Raw genomic sequence first — 17,542 nt, forward strand, 5'->3', positions numbered from 1 at the left:
CTGAGCCCCTGGAATTTCTCTAGTTTTTCATGTTCTTTTTTCTAGATGTCACAGTTACTTGGTATTGCTATGTCAACCACAACAGCTTTCCTTTGCCTTTTGTCCACCACCACTATGTCCGGTTGGTTTGCCATTACCATTCGGTCGGTCTGTATCTGGAAGTCTCACAGGATCTTGGCTTGATCATTGTCTATCACTCTGCACAGATGTTCCTCTGGGCCTATATATCCATCCATCCATCCATCCATCCATCCATCCATCCATCCATTTTCTGACATGCTTAATCCCAAGTGGGGTCACGAGGGGTGCTGGTGCCTATCTCCAGCTATATATATATATATATATATACGTACATACATACATACATACATACATACATACATACATACATACATACATACATACATACATACATACATACATACATACATACATACATACATACATACATACATACATACATACATACATACATACATACATACATACATACATACATACATACATACATACATACATACATACATACATACATACATACATACATACATACATACATACATACATACATACATACATATATACATACAAACATACATAGCTATCTCTAAGATAATTAAAAGGCAATAATCTGTACATCTAAAGACATAAATTACTTATAGGTTTATAGTTTTGAATTTTCCCTAATATATAATCCATTAAGTTGGATTTACTTATTCTGTACAGTCTGAGCCGCTCATCTAAAAAAAGTGACCTTTGTTAGTTTGGCAAAGAAAGTAACCCAAACAGTTAGAGGTTAACCAATCTTGTAAATAATGGTAGAAATTACACTTTATAATTCTGCTCGCGAAACCAGTTTATTTTTTTTTATATTTCAGAGGTTGAAGAGTAGATATAAAATGATCAGAGAAGTTGATATGACTCCACTGGTATAGTAATATAGTGTATCGGAGGAAAAACGGGTAAGCTGTAAGAAAGGGCAGTCATTTCATTTCTTGCCCTCTACAGTGACGTACATGTTAGGTTATGGGAATGCTAATGATTAATACACAGAGTTTCTGGACCAGGTAAGACATTAAGCGCCTTTTCTCACCTCTCTTTTTCAATATCTCACCTCACAGGCATACATACTGGGCTGTTCATTGGAGCCGAACACATTTACCGTTAGTCCTTAAGGAAGGGAAGAAAATGGGTGACATTCATTTCTTGGTGACATTGTATTCCACGAAGATACTGAGAGGATTATGATAAACTGTTTGTTTTCTTTCGGCTGATTTAAGGTAAGAAAATAGATTCTTTAAAGCTGATGGCTTCTTCAGTTTAAAAGCTTGATTGTTTCCCAGTTAATCTAGAGAGTTAAACAGAGATATTCTCACATCTCTGACCACGTCAAGGGCAGACCAATTATTTTTGGAATAAACGGAGCACCTGGTGGATGAATACACAAAACCCATCGGTAATTAAACGTCTGGGCTATGTTGCCTTTTTTTCTTTCTCCATGTCTACCTTAGCAACAAATCTGCAATAATGATGATAATAGCATTGAAAGTAAATTAATCTAGGTCTAGTTGATTTCATCTTTGTTGTGAAATTGCTTTGAGGCCTTTAACCTTTAGTGTTGCCTGTTTATAAGCCCTTATAGAAAGGGCCATATTTGTAGGATGTATTCAATGAGGCTGGCGGTTGGGCCCATGGATAACCTGCCATTTTTTCCCTGCCAGTGTGAATCAGTTTTTGGTGATGGTAGGGTAATGATGTGTGATTCCACCACCAGATACTTAAAAATAATTCTCTCATCATTGGAGATAACCTTTATGCAGATAAATATCTGCATCCCCCAAGATGTTAATGCATTACGTAAATAAACAGGGTTAATCTGAACCTCCAAAATAACATAATGAACAGTCTGGACGGACCTGCCTGTAGTCCTAGCCTGACCTCCATCAAATGCTTCTGGATGAACAGGTTGTCATGGTTACCAACACATCTACAACACCGGTGGAGAATTTTGATGCCTTCCCTATGCGTAGTGTGTGACCAAATAGGCGACTAATAAGATAACTTGTTGGTTTTTGTGGTTTTGTGCGCTTCTCTAATGTGTTAAATCAGTTATTCCAATAAAGAACACCAAACCAAAGTCTGTGACAGAATTAGCTATGAGCAGAAGGGATTTATAAGCATTTGTTGACCACAACCCACATACCTAACTCTGCTGCTCAGCCAATGCATTTTCCCTACAACTCTGCCATGCTATAAAAGGAAATGAACAGTTTTATGTTGTGTAAAAATCATTCTCACAAGTCTTGTTATATCCAGACCATAACCCTTTCCCTTACCTTTTCTGCTAAGATGAGTTAAACACAACTTCATCCTGGATCATCTAAAAAATTTACTTTTCTGTCTATAAATGATTACTTCTCCTCTTTTCAATGACATATAAACCATTTTATTCAAATTCTGCAAACTCCATGTTATACAAACCTTTACTGATTTACTGAAAATGTGAGAATAATTCAAATTTTTTATTAATTAATTACATAATAGGTAATTAATACATTTTATAGGTTTTTGGAAAATTTAAGCCAAAAAGACAGCTTATAGTGATGGGTATCATTTGTATCCTATACAATATCTATATATATCTATCTATATATAGATATAAATATATATATATATATATATATATATATAAATATATATATATATATATAGATATATATATATCTATATATATATGCACACAGATAGTATCTGAGCCCTCAGGGTAAAGCTTGCAGGCTGCAGCTTGTCAGAATAGCACACTCCTCAATATTCTTTACCAACCCAAAGTTCTGAGGTGCGCACTCAGCCAAAAGCAGCACGCCAAGGATACACAGCTCAGGAGACGCAGCCTTTAAGCACCTTTTTAATGTGAGTATCCTATATTTTAGCAGCTAAATGGAACTTTGTGAAGAGCCACTTCAATTTAAAAGTACAGGATGTTGTTAGATTGATGATTGGGCTGAGATTGTCCTGTTTTGCACAGCGAAGGTTACCAGAACATGGCAGATTTTACAGAATCTTTATGATTCTCAAATGTTATAGTTAAAAAGAGGAAGCTGAAACAGGTGATGGCTCAGAGGAAACAGGAGCCACTGCGTTGATGAAGAAAATCAATAAGCAAAAATCCAAGTTTTTCCTGACCTGAAAAGTTTGAGAGGGCTTTCTTATTAAATTTGCATAAGTAAGTTGAAATTTGTGTTAATGTATGACTGATCTGAGCTTTTCAGTAAAAGGAAATACAGACTGAGGCTGAGTGAGGCAAAGGTGCAGTTTGCAAGCGAGAGAAGATCTGCAAACAGCCTGAAGGCTGAGTCTGGTTTGAGTTAGAAAGTTATTCCTCTGCTCTGCACACAGATGTGAGCTTTTAGAAAACTTAGGCACCAAGTGAGGGTGAGGTTCGTTTGGCTGCACGGGAACAGGGCTGCAGAAATCAATGCAACGTGTTGCAAGAGATTGTGTTGCAACACAATGAACTATGAATCAGTAAAGAGGCAGAAAGAAGGTTCTTGTATTGGAGCTAAAAGAAACACACCTTACAATCTATAATCAAAAAGCCATCATTAACATTAATTATAAATTGTTTTGCTTTGATTAATATAACACATTAATTTATATTCACATTGATTCTAGCTCTAAATCAGAGAAAAGATTAAATCAAAGGCAATGAAATGACTGATCATTTTATATGAACTGTGCTACTTAATCATGCAGAGAGCTTCTTAAAGGTATAATGAATTTTCATGAATTTTTGAAAAGGCCGCCTTCTCCACTTAAAAAAAAATGCACATGCACAACCCTGTACCCTCTCCCGAGAGGGAATGCCTATTAAACTCGGGCAAGAGCGTGAACAAGCCCATATCTCCTTGTGTACGCTCTGTTTAAAAGCTGCTGTTTGTATGGCTCATACTGTACTAGCTTACTTTCAAAAAGAAGATTTGCAATTTTTCCACTATGTCAGACTAACCACCGGTAAGTGAAAATGGGGAGGAGCACGTAAACATATCAGCAGAATGATTGACACTTGGGAGGACGACTTGTTTTGATGATCCACCCGAAAAAAGAACATCCTCCAATTTAACTATAAAACCCATTCTGTAGGATGAAGGCCTCTCTTTAAATCATTCTGTAAACATTAAAGGTAAATCCCTTTGTCTAAATCTTCCTCTTTAGGTCCTGCCACCACCAACATGAAGAACCACACCAACTCCAGCTGTAGATTCAATGAAGAATTCAAATTCATCCTCCTTCCTGTCAGCTACGCTCTGGTCTTCGTCATTGGCCTGGCTTTGAATGCCACAGCTCTGTACGTGATAGTGTTCCGTACGAAGCGTTGGAAGCCATCCACCATCTACATGTTCAACCTGACCATGTGTGACACTCTTTACATCTTTACTTTGCCCTTCCTCATCTTCTACTACGCCGACCAGAACGACTGGCCGTTCAGTGAACCCTTCTGCAAGCTGATACGCTTCCTGTTTTATGCCAACTTGTATGGTAATGGCCAAGAAACGTGCACACATATGATATATCTGAAATGTGACACAAAGAGGAGGTGGTGGTGAGAAGGAAATTTGCATAAAATGGCATATTAGTCTAAAAAGAACCCAGGATAATGAAAACTCATTGTTTGTAGTCCAACATGAGAGAGGGTGAAATCTGACTTCACATTAAGTGTCTTGATAGTTCGTTACTGATTATATGGAACAGTATTTACCAAATAAACCTTGTCCAATAAATTGTGAAGATATAGAGGAGAAAAACTTCAGTTTATTACAGTTTTCCTAATGTTTGCCTTCCAAAGGTCAGACTTTTTTTACTTTTATAATCCATCTTCAGTGATTTATTTCTTGCCATCTTTTAATGTTTTTCAGGTCTTTTCCTCTTTTTTTTTTAACATACATTTATGTCTCAGTCATCTATTTCACATCTTTATGAGATGGAAAAAAAAAAAAAAAAAAGAAAATCACAAATACCGCCAGGACAAGATATGCAGAAAATGTACCCCCCTCAAGAATTTACCACCTGGCTGAATTATTGTTGCCCCTTTCACTTTTCCACATATCTTCGTACAACAAGAAAAAGAAAACTTGTAATGTGAATATTATCTTTTCTTTGTACGATTCTGTAACAGATAGATTGACACAAGGTACGGATAATTTAAATAGGAACGAAAGTGATGCATGGTTTTGATAAAACACAAATCTGAAAGGTTTTGCTTACATTTAAATTTAGCCCTCTTTGCATGAGAGTGCATATATATAAAAAAAACTGCAAAAAATTAATCAACATGTTCTTATAGAAGTAATTTTATTTTTGTGTTTTATCATTTTAGGACAAATGAGTGTTTCTGGTAATTACATTGAAATTGATTTTTTTTCCCATGCAGATATTGTTTTAATGTTACAAAAGTCATCAGGCCCTGGTCTGTCCTATAACACTTACCTTGAAATTTGATTTCTTAAAATAGTTATTTTACTGAGTTCCCTATAAAGGGTTAAAGCAGAGTTAGGCTATGAAATACTATCACAACATCCATAGTACTCACTGAGCGGTGTTCACTCATATAAGAAAAAAAAAAGAGTTTTACTTCAAAGTTATCAAGATGTTGCTGTCCACCTAACCTAACAGGACATGCAAAACACATTATTTGGAGAAGCAGCCATGTTGCCCTGTGGAAGAGCTGAAGAGATCCACAGCTCAGGTTCTAGAAGCTGTCGACTGGATGACTATTTCATGTCATTTAAAACTGGCATTTCTCAGGGGAACACACAAAAACATGCAGAAGATGTTCTGGTTATCATAAATGAATGCTTTTTGGCCTATTTGCCAATTTAATGTGGTGGTGGTGGAGAGTGGGGGTTCCTTTTCTATAGAGACGGCCGAAAATGCAAATCAGGAAGAAAACGTACTAGAGGAAAACACTTGATTTTGAGGTGGAGATTCATCTCCCAGTAGGATAAGGAGCATAGCCAAGCCCTATTGTTCAAAAAGTTAGTCAAAAACCTGCAGCTGCAACTGTAGACCAAAGTACTGACTGACTCTTTATGCAAGCACTGACCTTGGAGTCAATTTTTAATAAAACTATAAACATTTTGCATCATAAACCTTGTTCAGTTGATCAGTCACAAACTTTCAATAAAATATGTGTAAAGAAACAATCAGTGTTACCCATACCAATTAAGAATGGAAGTTTCTTGTGTGTTTGGCAGGTTCTATCCTGTTTCTGTGCTGCATCAGTCTGCACCGGTTTGTTGGTATCTGCCATCCCGTCCGCTCGCTCAGCTGGGTCAGTGCTCGTCGGGCCAGGCTGGTGTCAGTAGCAGTGTGGGCCTGCGTATTATTCTGCCAGGCTCCAGTTCTCTACTTTTCCAGAACCAGGTGACTAAACCCTAGTCTTTGTTTTGTTTGTTTTTTACAAGTTTTGCCCGGCAGCTCATCTTATAGTGCCTTAATGGGTCAAAAATTAAAGAGCTGTCAGCCGACTCACCCTTCTAATGAGCAACATCAGAAGTTCTGAACCTCCCTGCTTCTGCAGCTTTGTATATGCTTATCTGTATTTTTTGCAGGGACGTAAAGACAGAGCGAATCTGCTATGACACCACCAGCCCAGAGCTTTTTGATGACTTCCTGGTGTACAGCTCATTTGTGTCGGTGATCATGTTTGCCTTACCCTTCATGGTAGTGATGGTTTGCTATGGCCTTATGGTTCGGAAGCTTCTGGAGCCTAGCTGGGGATCTGACCAGGGTGCTGAAGGGGAAGGAGGCGGTCTAAAAGCCCAGCGATCTAAGCAGAAGTCGGTGAAGATGATCATCATTGTTCTGGCAGCATTCATGCTGTGCTTCCTTCCTTTCCACCTCACCAGGAGTCTCTACTACTCTTTTAGATACCTGAGACAAGTCAATCCATCACAGGTAAGGCCCCAACCTGTTTCTGATTTGAGCCGGTTCCAATGTCTTTAAAACATCTTATGCATTCAATTATGTTCAACAGATCAGCTGTAGTTTGGTGGAAGCTGCCAGTTTTGCCTATAAAGTGACGAGACCTTTAGCCAGCGCCAACAGCTGCGTGGATCCCATCCTTTATTTCCTGGCAGGGCGAGATGCTCGAAGCAATCTCACCAAGAAGAGCAAACTGTGCTCAAAATCCACGATGAACCGGTGCTTCACAACAAAACTCTGACTCTCTGTCTGAGACTTCATTTGATTAATCTCTAAGTTAAGGAGCAAAGAAAGCTGGTACCTCTTCATGAAGAACGCGTTATTTTTTGAAGGATTTGAAGAATTTAATTATTGTTATAAAAGTCTGAAAAGTTTGTATTCGCCCCCTAGATTCCATAGTGGCTATGAGTTTCTTTTTGCAATTGCAGTATTAGGTATTTATAGTACATCTCTAGCAGCCTTTCACATCTAGAAATTTACATTTTTTTTTTATGTTCCTCTGCAAAACGGCTCAGTCTGTTTGGGTATCTAATGTAAATAATTTGGAATCTATCTACCAAAGTGTGACGAGACTAAGTCGATCAAAGCGGCTCTAACTCTTGCATTGTGTGAAGTTAACCAGTAGAAGGTCATAGTTTAGTTTTTTTCTTCCATATTTTTTCCTCAGTCTCACATGCATAAATAAAACAACATGAATAAAATACAACTCTCCTTTATTTCCACAGTAAAAACAGCATACAGAAACAGATGTGATATAATAAAAGGAGGAATGATATGAATAAATACTAAAATCTCTCATGTTTTACTTCCTTCCTGCCAAGCTTGAAAACATTTATTGTTGACAACATCATAGCAATAAAATCGTATGAAATAAAAACATGTAATCATCAGCTTGGGATAACGGATGCCCTCTTATTTCCATTGACAGCATGATATGAACATAATGCAGCAAAGAAATCTTGTAATAGTGCACACTATGCGGATGTAAACTAAAGGCTCCAGGAGGGTTCAGACTATCTGCTGGTTGTTAGTTTATTAGTTTGTGTAGTTTCTGTTCAGAGTAGAAATATCAACGTGTTTTATTCTATGGTAAAGAGTAGAAAATAATCCCAGACAGCAGTTCAGCTTATATAAATGACAGAGTCCTGTCAGCGGTGCAGTATAGCTGTTCACCCCTGATGCATGCCATGTGTTAGAGTATAAAGTTATAATAATAGTCTTTTTTTCTACAAGCCTTATTTACATATTTACACCTATATACATGTTTTTTAATAAAGTTTCTTTTTTAAGTTTGCTGTCTTTCCTTTTTTTTTTCCACCAAAATGACATTTCTTGCCTGCCTTGAGTATTTAATATATTTACAATAACCCCTTAATACCTAAAGCTGGGTCAGCACTGGACTCTAGTCTAAAAGCTAATATATATTAAAAGCTTATTGCTGAATTTGGGGAGTTGTTAAATTTACATCTCTGGATCTCTGAAAATACAAGGATTTAAAAAGAAAACAAACCTTTTCTATTAAATGTGGGCTTTGATCAATGATTGGTGATAAGAGCTGCTGCTATGTGATCCAGTATAAGGTTTTTGTGGCAGTAATGTTATTCTGGATGCTAAAAGTGCTTGTTTTTAGGGCAGCACTGTGCTTGACTGCAATATAAATGAGATTCCTTTTCATCTGGAAGACTGATGTGATTTAGTTCATCTGGCATCAGAATATATCCCTCTATGGCACAACTCCATACGAAACGCTTACCCCTCAGACTGTGACAGATTTCAGACACTTTAGGTTTTGATTAGATATTGACTCTAAAAGTTGTACAAATCAGAGCTTGGATTTAAACCTTAATAATGTTCAGTGCATATAGAGAGAGTTTCTGTTAAAACATTCAACAGATTAAAGGTCTAAAACTTTACCTCATTTGCAATGTTTATATAAGTCAAAGAGAGGAACAAGCATTGTTCTTTTTCTAAATTGATTGGTTGCTAAAAAACACATTCATTATCTTCAATGGTTGTGGCACTTAGTTGCAAAGAATATTGATGCAAATAATATTCTTCGACAGTGCCAGGTTGGCTCCAAATTCAATGGGACCAAAAACAGCAACCATACTTTAATCAGTAACTATATATATATATATATATATATATATATATATATATATATATATATATATATATATATATATATATATATATATATATATATATATATGTATAATATATATATATATATATATATATATATATATATATATATGTATAATATATATATAATAAAAACACTTCACTGTCATTGATATTTAATGTGAAATAATGCTCCTGCTCCTGCATTTATCTCGTTAGTTTCCCAGCACTGTTGTCAATTTGATCTGGAACTTGAAGCTGCATTAAGGTGAAGCTCTCATATGATCGTCAAAAGTGATGAGAAGTAATTCCTTCCTCTGCCAGCAGGTGGAGGGTAAGTTTTCTGAAGAAACATCTCACTCTTGGATTTCAGCTGCCATCAGGTGATGCTGTCTTCTTCCACGAGGTAGCATGATCATGCAGCATCTCTGCATTTCTTCATCTGATGAGACAAATTCACTGTTCATGTTAGCTAAAATCACTTTCTCATTACTGAAGTCATGTCGTAGCCGATCTCAGTATTTCTAACTAGGACAGATGCTGAAGCATTGCTCTTACAATGACATTTTTTCCTAATTAGGCCAGATAACACCTATTTATTTATGAGGAAAGTTGATAGAGACACTTCTTAAGTGCAAGGGTAAATCGTAGAAGTGGTCTTCTTTTTGTCGAACATTTATTCCATTAGCCATGAGACTGTATATTAATAACAGCGGATAAATCCCTAAAAATTAAAAACTTAAATCTTGCAAATATAACGACACACAACAAAAATGATGCTGCCACCTTAATACTCCATAACTGCGATGATGTTCTGTGGATTGAGCATTAGAACTACTTTAAAATTCTTGCATTCTCTTTCTAATCTTTAATTTAGCCTCAACCTTCGTTTCTGAGCTGCGGAATTGTTACCTTATCTATGTAAATATAAAAAAACAGTAAAAAAAAAAAAAAAAAAAAAAAAAACAGAGATCGGAGAGAGACTTAGAGGTGAAGTGATAAAACTTATTTGGCTTTAAAGAACGTACCTCTTGAAGGCAGATGATGAAAAGGGGGAAAAATGTTTCCCACCAAACAGGGAGTTCCTCTGCTCCTGAGATGATTCCTTTGTTTCTACGGTAACAGGCCTGTACTCGGGTATTTGAGCAACTTGAAATCTTTGAATCAAAAACAGAAAAAAAAAGCATGTTAGATTAAGCAATACACCAAAATGTCAATCGGAGAAGCTTTCAAACAGATCAGATCACAGTCGAGCCTTCTCATGCAAATTAAAGAAGACTTCGATCTTAAAGTGGAAACAAGTAGCTTTTAGCATTACAACGTTTTATTTTTTCACATATGTTTTATATGACATTTTATTGAAATTATTTAGCCTTTCTCACCTGCCCACAGACAAGACCTCTCCCTCCTTCTTCTCCCTTCCATCAATGTTATCCACTTTGCTCTGAACAGCTTTTGCCACCACAGTAGCCTGTGTGTGGTGAGTGTCCACACTAACCCCCCCCAGGAGGGGGTTCTTCTGCTGGTCGAGAGTTTGGTCCAATGAGGACAGAATCAAACCCTGCGGGGGCTTCAGTGGGTCTTTAAGAGAATCCAGGGGAGGGATGAGAACAGGGGGCCACTTTCTATGGGCACAACGGGAGCAGCGGTAGCCATGTTTGGGGGCCAGACCAGAGAGGCCTGATATGGTGTGCAGGTGGGACTGATGGGGGCAAGACTTTGGGGTGGAGCGGATGGTGGACAAAGGAGACAGCATCGGGAACCTGCGGGCAAAGAAGGGCAGGAAAAAAGACAAAGTTTATGCAAATGTGGGTTTAGCCACAGGATGACTACAATCAGAAACACAGAGTGCTTAAGCTTTGATTCAGAGCTGCATGCATTGGGTTTTTGTAATCCTGATTATATCAATTTCTTTTCTATAATGGGTCACCTCTTTTCACTCTCCCTCTCTGCAAAGTTTAGTCGAGTCTGGATGATCCGCTAATTTTGCTTTGTTGTTGTTTTGACCGTATCCCTAAAGAGCTCTACCTGTAACAGGGGTCTGCAAACCTTTACAATCCAAACAACCATTTTTGACTTCATCCTAGCTAATAAACAGCAGCAAAAATATTTCATGATGTTTTCTACAAAAAGAAAAAGATAACTTATATTTAATCAATATCAACCACAGGAGGTTTGTATTTTTAAACAATCACCATGTCATTTAAACTTTAAGTTTTAAAACGAAGGAGAAAACATGCAAGAAAATATATGTATCTATTACATTGGGTTGAGAAAATGATGTTTAAAAACCAACATTTTTCCCCATAAAAAAAAAGATACTAAATTATTTCGTGAATTTAGAAAAACAATAACTTAGCTTAGTTAATAAAAAGCTGAAAATATTACATCCTTACGTGACCTTTAAAAAAAAAAACAAAAAAACAATGGTAACTTATTTGTAACAGATACTTAATACAGGCTGCTGATATTTTTTTAATATCATGTTTAAATAAATAAAAAATCCCACAAATATATAAATATTTCTGTTTTTTTTTTATTCAGTGCAATTAGACAATTCAGCATATCTAGTGTTCAAAACATTAGCTGGCCCGCCATCATCTTTAACCAAAGTCATTAAGATACATCGTTAAGTGTCTAAAGAGGTACTTGTGGCCCCAGAACCATAGGTTTGAGGCCGCAGACCTATAAGGTCTGACTAATGCAGGAACACTGTTGTGTCAGAATAAATAGGTCATCATCACCGTGTCAGGTCTTCTGAACACTCAAGTACAAATCCGCTCATCCATGTCTCAAACGTTTTCAGTCATATCAGAAATGAAGGGATCACCTCCAAATTCCCTCAAAGTCGGGAGCATGAAGTTATCTGAAATGTCTTGGTGTGCTGCTGGAGCACCAAAGATTCCTATGTCTGGAGCCAAAGGACTGAGCCAAACTATAGAAAAAACTCATCCACACCATAATACTGTCCCTGCAAAACAATAAAACAAAACCCAGAGATTGTAGGAAGAAGAACAGGAAGGTGTTATTCCTCACTCAAGAGAATATGTCTTCGTTCCTCTACAGTCAGTGGCAGAAAGATTTACAGCACTGCATTCCACACTTTGCATCACGCATGGGGGTGTCAATCCTAAATTGGTTAACATCTGCAGGCCATCTAAAGTCTGGAGGTCTGTGCATATTTTATCTGTAGAAATTTGATGTATTATGCAAACGGAGGTTTCTGCACTAAATGTGTGAGTATGGAGCAATTTGAATGTTGAAAAGAAGTTCAAGTCTCTTCATTGTCATTTAGTGATGATGACAGGAGAGAGCTAAAGAGATGAATGCAGCTGTGTGCTTCTGTTATCATAACAAGCTGTTGGGAAACCCCCCACCCGTCCTCCCACACCCAAAAAGAGCTGCCCATCTGAAATGTTTCCAGAACTGTGTAGGCATTGTCTGAATGGGCGAGTGTGTCCGAACGTTCCTGAAACGGTAGCGGCTGTGTGTCTGTGGCCGCACACCTGCCCCTTAGACCCGTTGCTTTAATATTGATTCACACAGGTTTTATACACTAAAAGGAACTGGAAAACAATTCAAAACATATCAGATAATTGTTAAAAATCGCAAAACTGAACGTTTTATACTGGTTTTAATTTGGTTTGATGACTTTTTCTGGAAGTTTCTATTTCTTTTCCAGGGTTAACCATTCTCTTTCACTTTATCATATTGGTTTTTTTGTATTTTGGCTGAACAGCATTTGGGAGTAAATTAAATTGTCTTAAATGTGCTAGAAAAAAGATTTATCAAATGTTACATTCAAATGTCAGAAGGTAGCAACAGGATATATATTTCAATATGCAACACATTGCTGGAGTCTAATGAATCTAAATGTAACTCACTGAATGAGAGACAGCTTTTTGAAATACAACAAACTATATTCTATGCATATATAGTTTATCCAGTTTGCAACATTTGATTTATAGGCCAGCATCAATGAATTTACGTAAAAATGATTGGATAATCTGGAGTAAGATGGGCTGCAAAAGCTTGGATTCTTCAGCAGAATTTAAAAAATATAATCCTGATTAGTTTCGTCTGAGCTAAACTACATTCAGATTTCACAAGGCCTTTCTAGAAATTTTTGCTGGATAAAATTTTAACAAAGCTTTGAGGAAATTAAACAATAGATCTAATGGAGGAGAATGTAGTGGTGTAAACTGACAGTTTGTAAACTGACTACATTCAGTTCTGACTAATCACCACCAAAACCAGGCTTGGTCGTGTAAATGTTGAGACTTTGATAAGTTATGTGCCCACCAGTGAGCTCAGTGACCGCCTGACTGTTGAAGTCTCATAATTGGACAGTTTTTATGACAGCGAAAAACCTTCGCTGCAGACCTGTGGGGGTGAGTCAGCGCCAAGCGTCAAATTGCTGCCTGCCTCAGCTCAAAAGAATGCAGCCAGAAGTGTAGAAACTGCTTTGGGATTTTATGTTGTTTTTATCGGCAAAGGTTTAAGAAAAGTGCTAATAAAAAAATACTTTCTCATCTCAGCAAGTTGTGATAAATCTAAACAACACATATGAACAGTCTGCTTAAAAAGATTAAATAATAGTGTCTGGTTTATGTACCCTCAGGGGGAGGTATAAATAATCCTCTTTTTTAATGCTGTAGGGGAAGAGTTACGGCAGAGAAGTTGACTTCTTGTTGAAGCTGACCTAAAGGGGCATGACTTAGTGAAAGCATGCAAAGATTTGGAGGTGTGTGAAACTGTGTTTTTCACATACTTGATGGATGAGCCTTTGCTCGTCTGTCTGCTCTCGTACTCCAGTAGCAGTTCCTCCAACGCAGCAGCATTTTCTGAAACAAGGACACAAGATCATCTTATTGGGACACAGTTAGTACACTGAACCAACCAAATTACATCATGTTAATATCTGAAAATGTAATGTTAGTTAAAAGTATGAAGTGCTGTGAAAATATATTTACCCCATAAGGCAAGTCTTCTATTTTATTTTTATTTTTTTTTAAACAGTGTCTCATTGATATGTTTGAATATTACATTGATAGAAATTTAGTAAAAATATAAAATAATGATTTCAAAATATGCAAAAATTAAATCACAAAAGTATGGAGGACAAGATGACCACCCCTAACACTGAAAAAACATCTAGAAAATATACAAGACAAAATTTTAAGCTGTCATTAAAATAATAATAATACAATTGTGGGGATATTGTGGAATTTGTTTGTCCTGTTATCTGTTCTTTTTCTTTTGTAGAAAAACCTAAAAATAACTGTCATTTTATTTGGAACCTTAGGCTGAAGTTCCCTCGTGCTAGGAGGAAAGTGACCCGAAGCAAAAACCAGTAAGTCCAACTCTGAATGGTTAAAAAAAACAACCTAATGAAGTAACAGTTTTGACTTTTAATCCAATTTAGATGCCGTTGTGAGGCCTTTAACAGGCCACTTATGCTCAAAACTCTTCCTCTGTTGCTAAGTTACAGCAAACCAAAAAAAAAAAATGGGACAACATTTATCCATAATAATGTATTTTACACAATACATTCTTTTTTTCACAAAGATGGAAATAATCTGAAAAGTGAACCTTCAAATTTCTTGCGTTATTTCTGTTTGGTATTGGCATTAGTTAGATTAAAACATCTAAATGTGACAAAAAAGCACAACGAAAAATAACCTTTCTGGGAACAAATGACATTTTATATTTCAGAATTTTATTTTTATATTAACAAAATAAAACATGTAAAAAAGGAGCTTCTGGGTTCACCAAAACAAACATATTTCCTATGTGTGATATTTTTAAAATGGGCCTAAAGAGATGGTAACAGCTAATATTAGATCATATTACCTTTCTTCTCTGTTATGAGGCGAACCAAAACACTGATTGTGTCTTCATTCAGGTCATCAGATATGTACGGCCAGTCTTTGCCTAAAGGAGCGGGGAAATTATATTAGCAAGGCAATAATGAAAAGGATAAATTGTCTTTAATATAATTTTTTATAACTCTCCAACAATCTTCTTCTAATACAAACAGTTTGGAAACTCTAAAGCTATAAGGATTTAACATTTTTTAAGTGTTACTAAATAAGACGTAAACCTGGTGTGTTAAAGTAATTTGAAATCCTTTCACAAACCACGAAATGGAAGAAAGACATATCACTGCAACACTTTTAACTAGAATCTTTCTTAAGATTTCCTAAAGACTGCAACATTTTACCACTAAGTAGGAAACAAAAGCAAGTGTTTCCTACTTTACTGCCAAATAACTGTTTGCAGAACAAAGACAAGTTCCTAATGGAAGGGGGTCCTTTATACGATGGCCGTTTTTAGCTGATATTCAACTAAAATCAATATCAATGCCAAATATCCACCTGTTAAACTCCATAACTACCAATGGTTGCATTTCTCACTCATTTCTTTCACTGTAACAGTGCTACAGTTAATGTACACAGAAAAAGAACAATTTTAGGTTTTTTTACTTGTGTAAAAATTGTTGGGTAAGGTTGCCATTAGATTAACCCGCCACTAGAGGGCGCTGCAGATCTAGCAGCCCACCCAACTTAAACACTGATGACTCTAACCATTAAAACCAGCATGATAAAAATCTCATGCAAACCCCTTTAAGGTATTTAAAATCTAAATAATAACTTTTTGAATCCTGTAAAATATTCTTCCATAAATTAGGGTAAACATAAAGTATATTTAGACTTTCTTTAAGAAAGCCAAAATGCACCCATTCAAAAATAATGAGACATTACTTTGCTTTATTGTAGATTTCAGTGCAAACAGTATGTCTGATGAAGAATGGGAGAGCATGAGTTAAGTACAAATAATAGAAATATCTCCATGGCAACCCACTACCACCATCCCTTAATATAGGAGGACAGTGAGGCAGCTGAGGGAAGGCAGTGAGGGCCCGTGGGGGACAGAATAGACTCACTCAGCAGTTATTCTCCATTCAGCACTGCTGGAGCACACAGAGCTCAGTGTGTTGGTGTGTGTGGTGGGAAATGCCAGGCGACGCTGAGCCTACTATGAACTGTGTCTGTGTTGATTGGAAAAGGTCTCTGAGTGCTCGTGTGTAGAGTTTTATTACTGCTTCTATATCAGGAGCATTAAGCTGTTATTACAGTATAACAATAGCTGTGTTTCTGCAGTGGCTGTTGCTATGGGACTACAACAGAGTCACTTTTCACTCTATGAAAGTGACTTTGTAATTGTATGCTGCAATCAACGCCATGACTCCATCAGCAGATGGAGAACTGCCAAATGACTTTCAATAATTTCACTACACCTGAGCCTATAGCCTCCCTATAGGCTGAGGTTGTCAGAGCTGCCAAAGCAGCTGGCTTGCAGTAATTCATCTTAAAGCGTTCTTTAAGAAACAAGGAGGGACAGATCCCTTTCTCACCTTTTCCAGTTTTCCATTATCCTTACCCAGTACCTTATGTAACCACCTCCCTTTTGTCCTTTATCTCACTTACGGAAGTTATATAATTAAATGTATTTATGCAGAGCTGCCTAATGGGCTTATATAGTGGTGCAGTAAGAAATTAAAAGCAGAAAATCCAATATGGGGTTTTTAAAATCACATCTTGAATCAGTTTTCCATTTATCCAAGTTAGCAGCCTTTCTGTTGCTCTAAAGTCAATAGAATGAGTCTTGGGATTGAGAGTAGAGGCAATTAAAAGAGTTCTTGGCAAAGAGAGTGAAACAGAAGACATTAACAATTTGGTAAAGGAGCCGTTTGAATTATTGATCTGCCTGAGAAAGGAGAGATGGCTGGACGGCGTCGGGTTCATGGCTCACTGAGAGGGGAGCTGAACCTCATGAGAGTCAGGAAGGTGGATCAATGGAGGGGAGAGAGAATGAGGGTATTACAGACATAGCAGGAGTTTGGAGTTTCCTTTAACAGGAAAATTCCAACTGTGAGGAAATGTAAAAACAAAAAAAGAGACATTGTTGATACCTGAATAACACCTACATGACACCCACCATGCTCATAAAACTACTTTAACTACATTTAGCTATCATTTAGTTGGTATGGTGAGTTGTCTGTCCAAGCCAACTGTTGGTGGCTTAATCTGCCTGCACAAAAAGACATGAAAGAAATAAAAAAAAACAAGATGCCTGTTTAAACTGGACACGCCTTCATTACTACATTATAAAGTATGCTCTTTCATTTTGTTAGAACTTTTTCATTATAATCGTCTTGGCACTTTTTCCTGATATTTTCCAGCTACTTCCATATTGCTTAAAAAACTGTTTCCTTCATATTTAACAGTGCAGTATTTATCTGTTTCAATAAAATGTGACCTTTTCCTCCATAAACTACTTTGACTTCTGATACTGTTGCTTGCTCTTATTTATCTTTTATACTTAATTATTCTCTGACCATCTTAGGCCAAAAGTTTGATGCTTGGCCAAGTAT

The 17,542-nt window shown here is 36.7% G+C and overlaps 2 protein-coding genes across 4 annotated transcripts in view; one reads left to right on the forward strand and one right to left on the reverse strand.

The window, feature by feature from the left end:
* The first annotated feature begins 1,116 nt into the window (after window positions 1-1,116).
* Window positions 1,117-8,352, forward strand: p2ry2.1 (purinergic receptor P2Y2, tandem duplicate 1). 2 transcript variants are annotated; one of them, XM_038294899.1, is made up of 5 exons: window positions 1,117-1,280; window positions 4,213-4,536; window positions 6,252-6,420; window positions 6,609-6,954; window positions 7,034-8,352. In XM_038294899.1, the coding sequence occupies exons 2-5, from the start codon at window positions 4,230-4,232 to the stop codon at window positions 7,220-7,222; spliced, it is 1,011 nt and encodes a 336-aa protein (XP_038150827.1). In that variant the 5' UTR covers window positions 1,117-1,280; window positions 4,213-4,229; the 3' UTR covers window positions 7,223-8,352. The 2 variants fall into 2 exon arrangements, with proteins under 2 accessions (XP_038150827.1, XP_038150828.1); XM_038294900.1 differs by lacking the exon at window positions 1,117-1,280 and adding an exon at window positions 2,829-2,910.
* Window positions 8,353-9,219: 867 nt separating this feature from the next.
* relt (RELT TNF receptor) overlaps window positions 9,220-17,542 on the reverse strand; it is a 32,310-nt gene continuing 23,987 nt past the window's right edge. For both annotated transcript variants that reach the window (XM_038294897.1, XM_038294896.1), the window contains exons 7-11: window positions 14,959-15,039; window positions 13,877-13,949; window positions 10,488-10,868; window positions 10,134-10,262; window positions 9,220-9,547 (exon numbers count right to left, since the gene is read on the reverse strand). In XM_038294897.1, the coding sequence (XP_038150825.1) occupies window positions 9,544-9,547; window positions 10,134-10,262; window positions 10,488-10,868; window positions 13,877-13,949; window positions 14,959-15,039 (668 nt within the window). In that variant the 3' untranslated portion in view covers window positions 9,220-9,543. The remainder of the gene's footprint in view (window positions 9,548-10,133; window positions 10,263-10,487; window positions 10,869-13,876; window positions 13,950-14,958; window positions 15,040-17,542) is intronic.

Source organism: Cyprinodon tularosa, unplaced genomic scaffold (genome assembly GCF_016077235.1).
Source record: "Cyprinodon tularosa strain WSP-4 unplaced genomic scaffold, ASM1607723v1 ctg348, whole genome shotgun sequence".
Taxonomy (NCBI): Eukaryota; Metazoa; Chordata; class Actinopteri; order Cyprinodontiformes; family Cyprinodontidae; genus Cyprinodon; species Cyprinodon tularosa.

What these genes read in the sequence shown, in the direction of transcription:
- p2ry2.1 (XM_038294899.1), top strand. Translation starts at nt 4,230, where the DNA reads ATGAAGAACCACACCAACTCCAGCTGTAGATTCAATGAAGAATTCAAA. An exon ending in GTTTTATGCCAACTTGTATG is followed by an intron (nt 4,537 to 6,251) that starts GTAATGGCCAAG and finishes TGTGTTTGGCAG; the next exon opens with GTTCTATCCTGTTTCTGTGC. An exon ending in GACAAGTCAATCCATCACAG is followed by an intron (nt 6,955 to 7,033) that starts GTAAGGCCCCAA and finishes TATGTTCAACAG; the next exon opens with ATCAGCTGTAGTTTGGTGGA.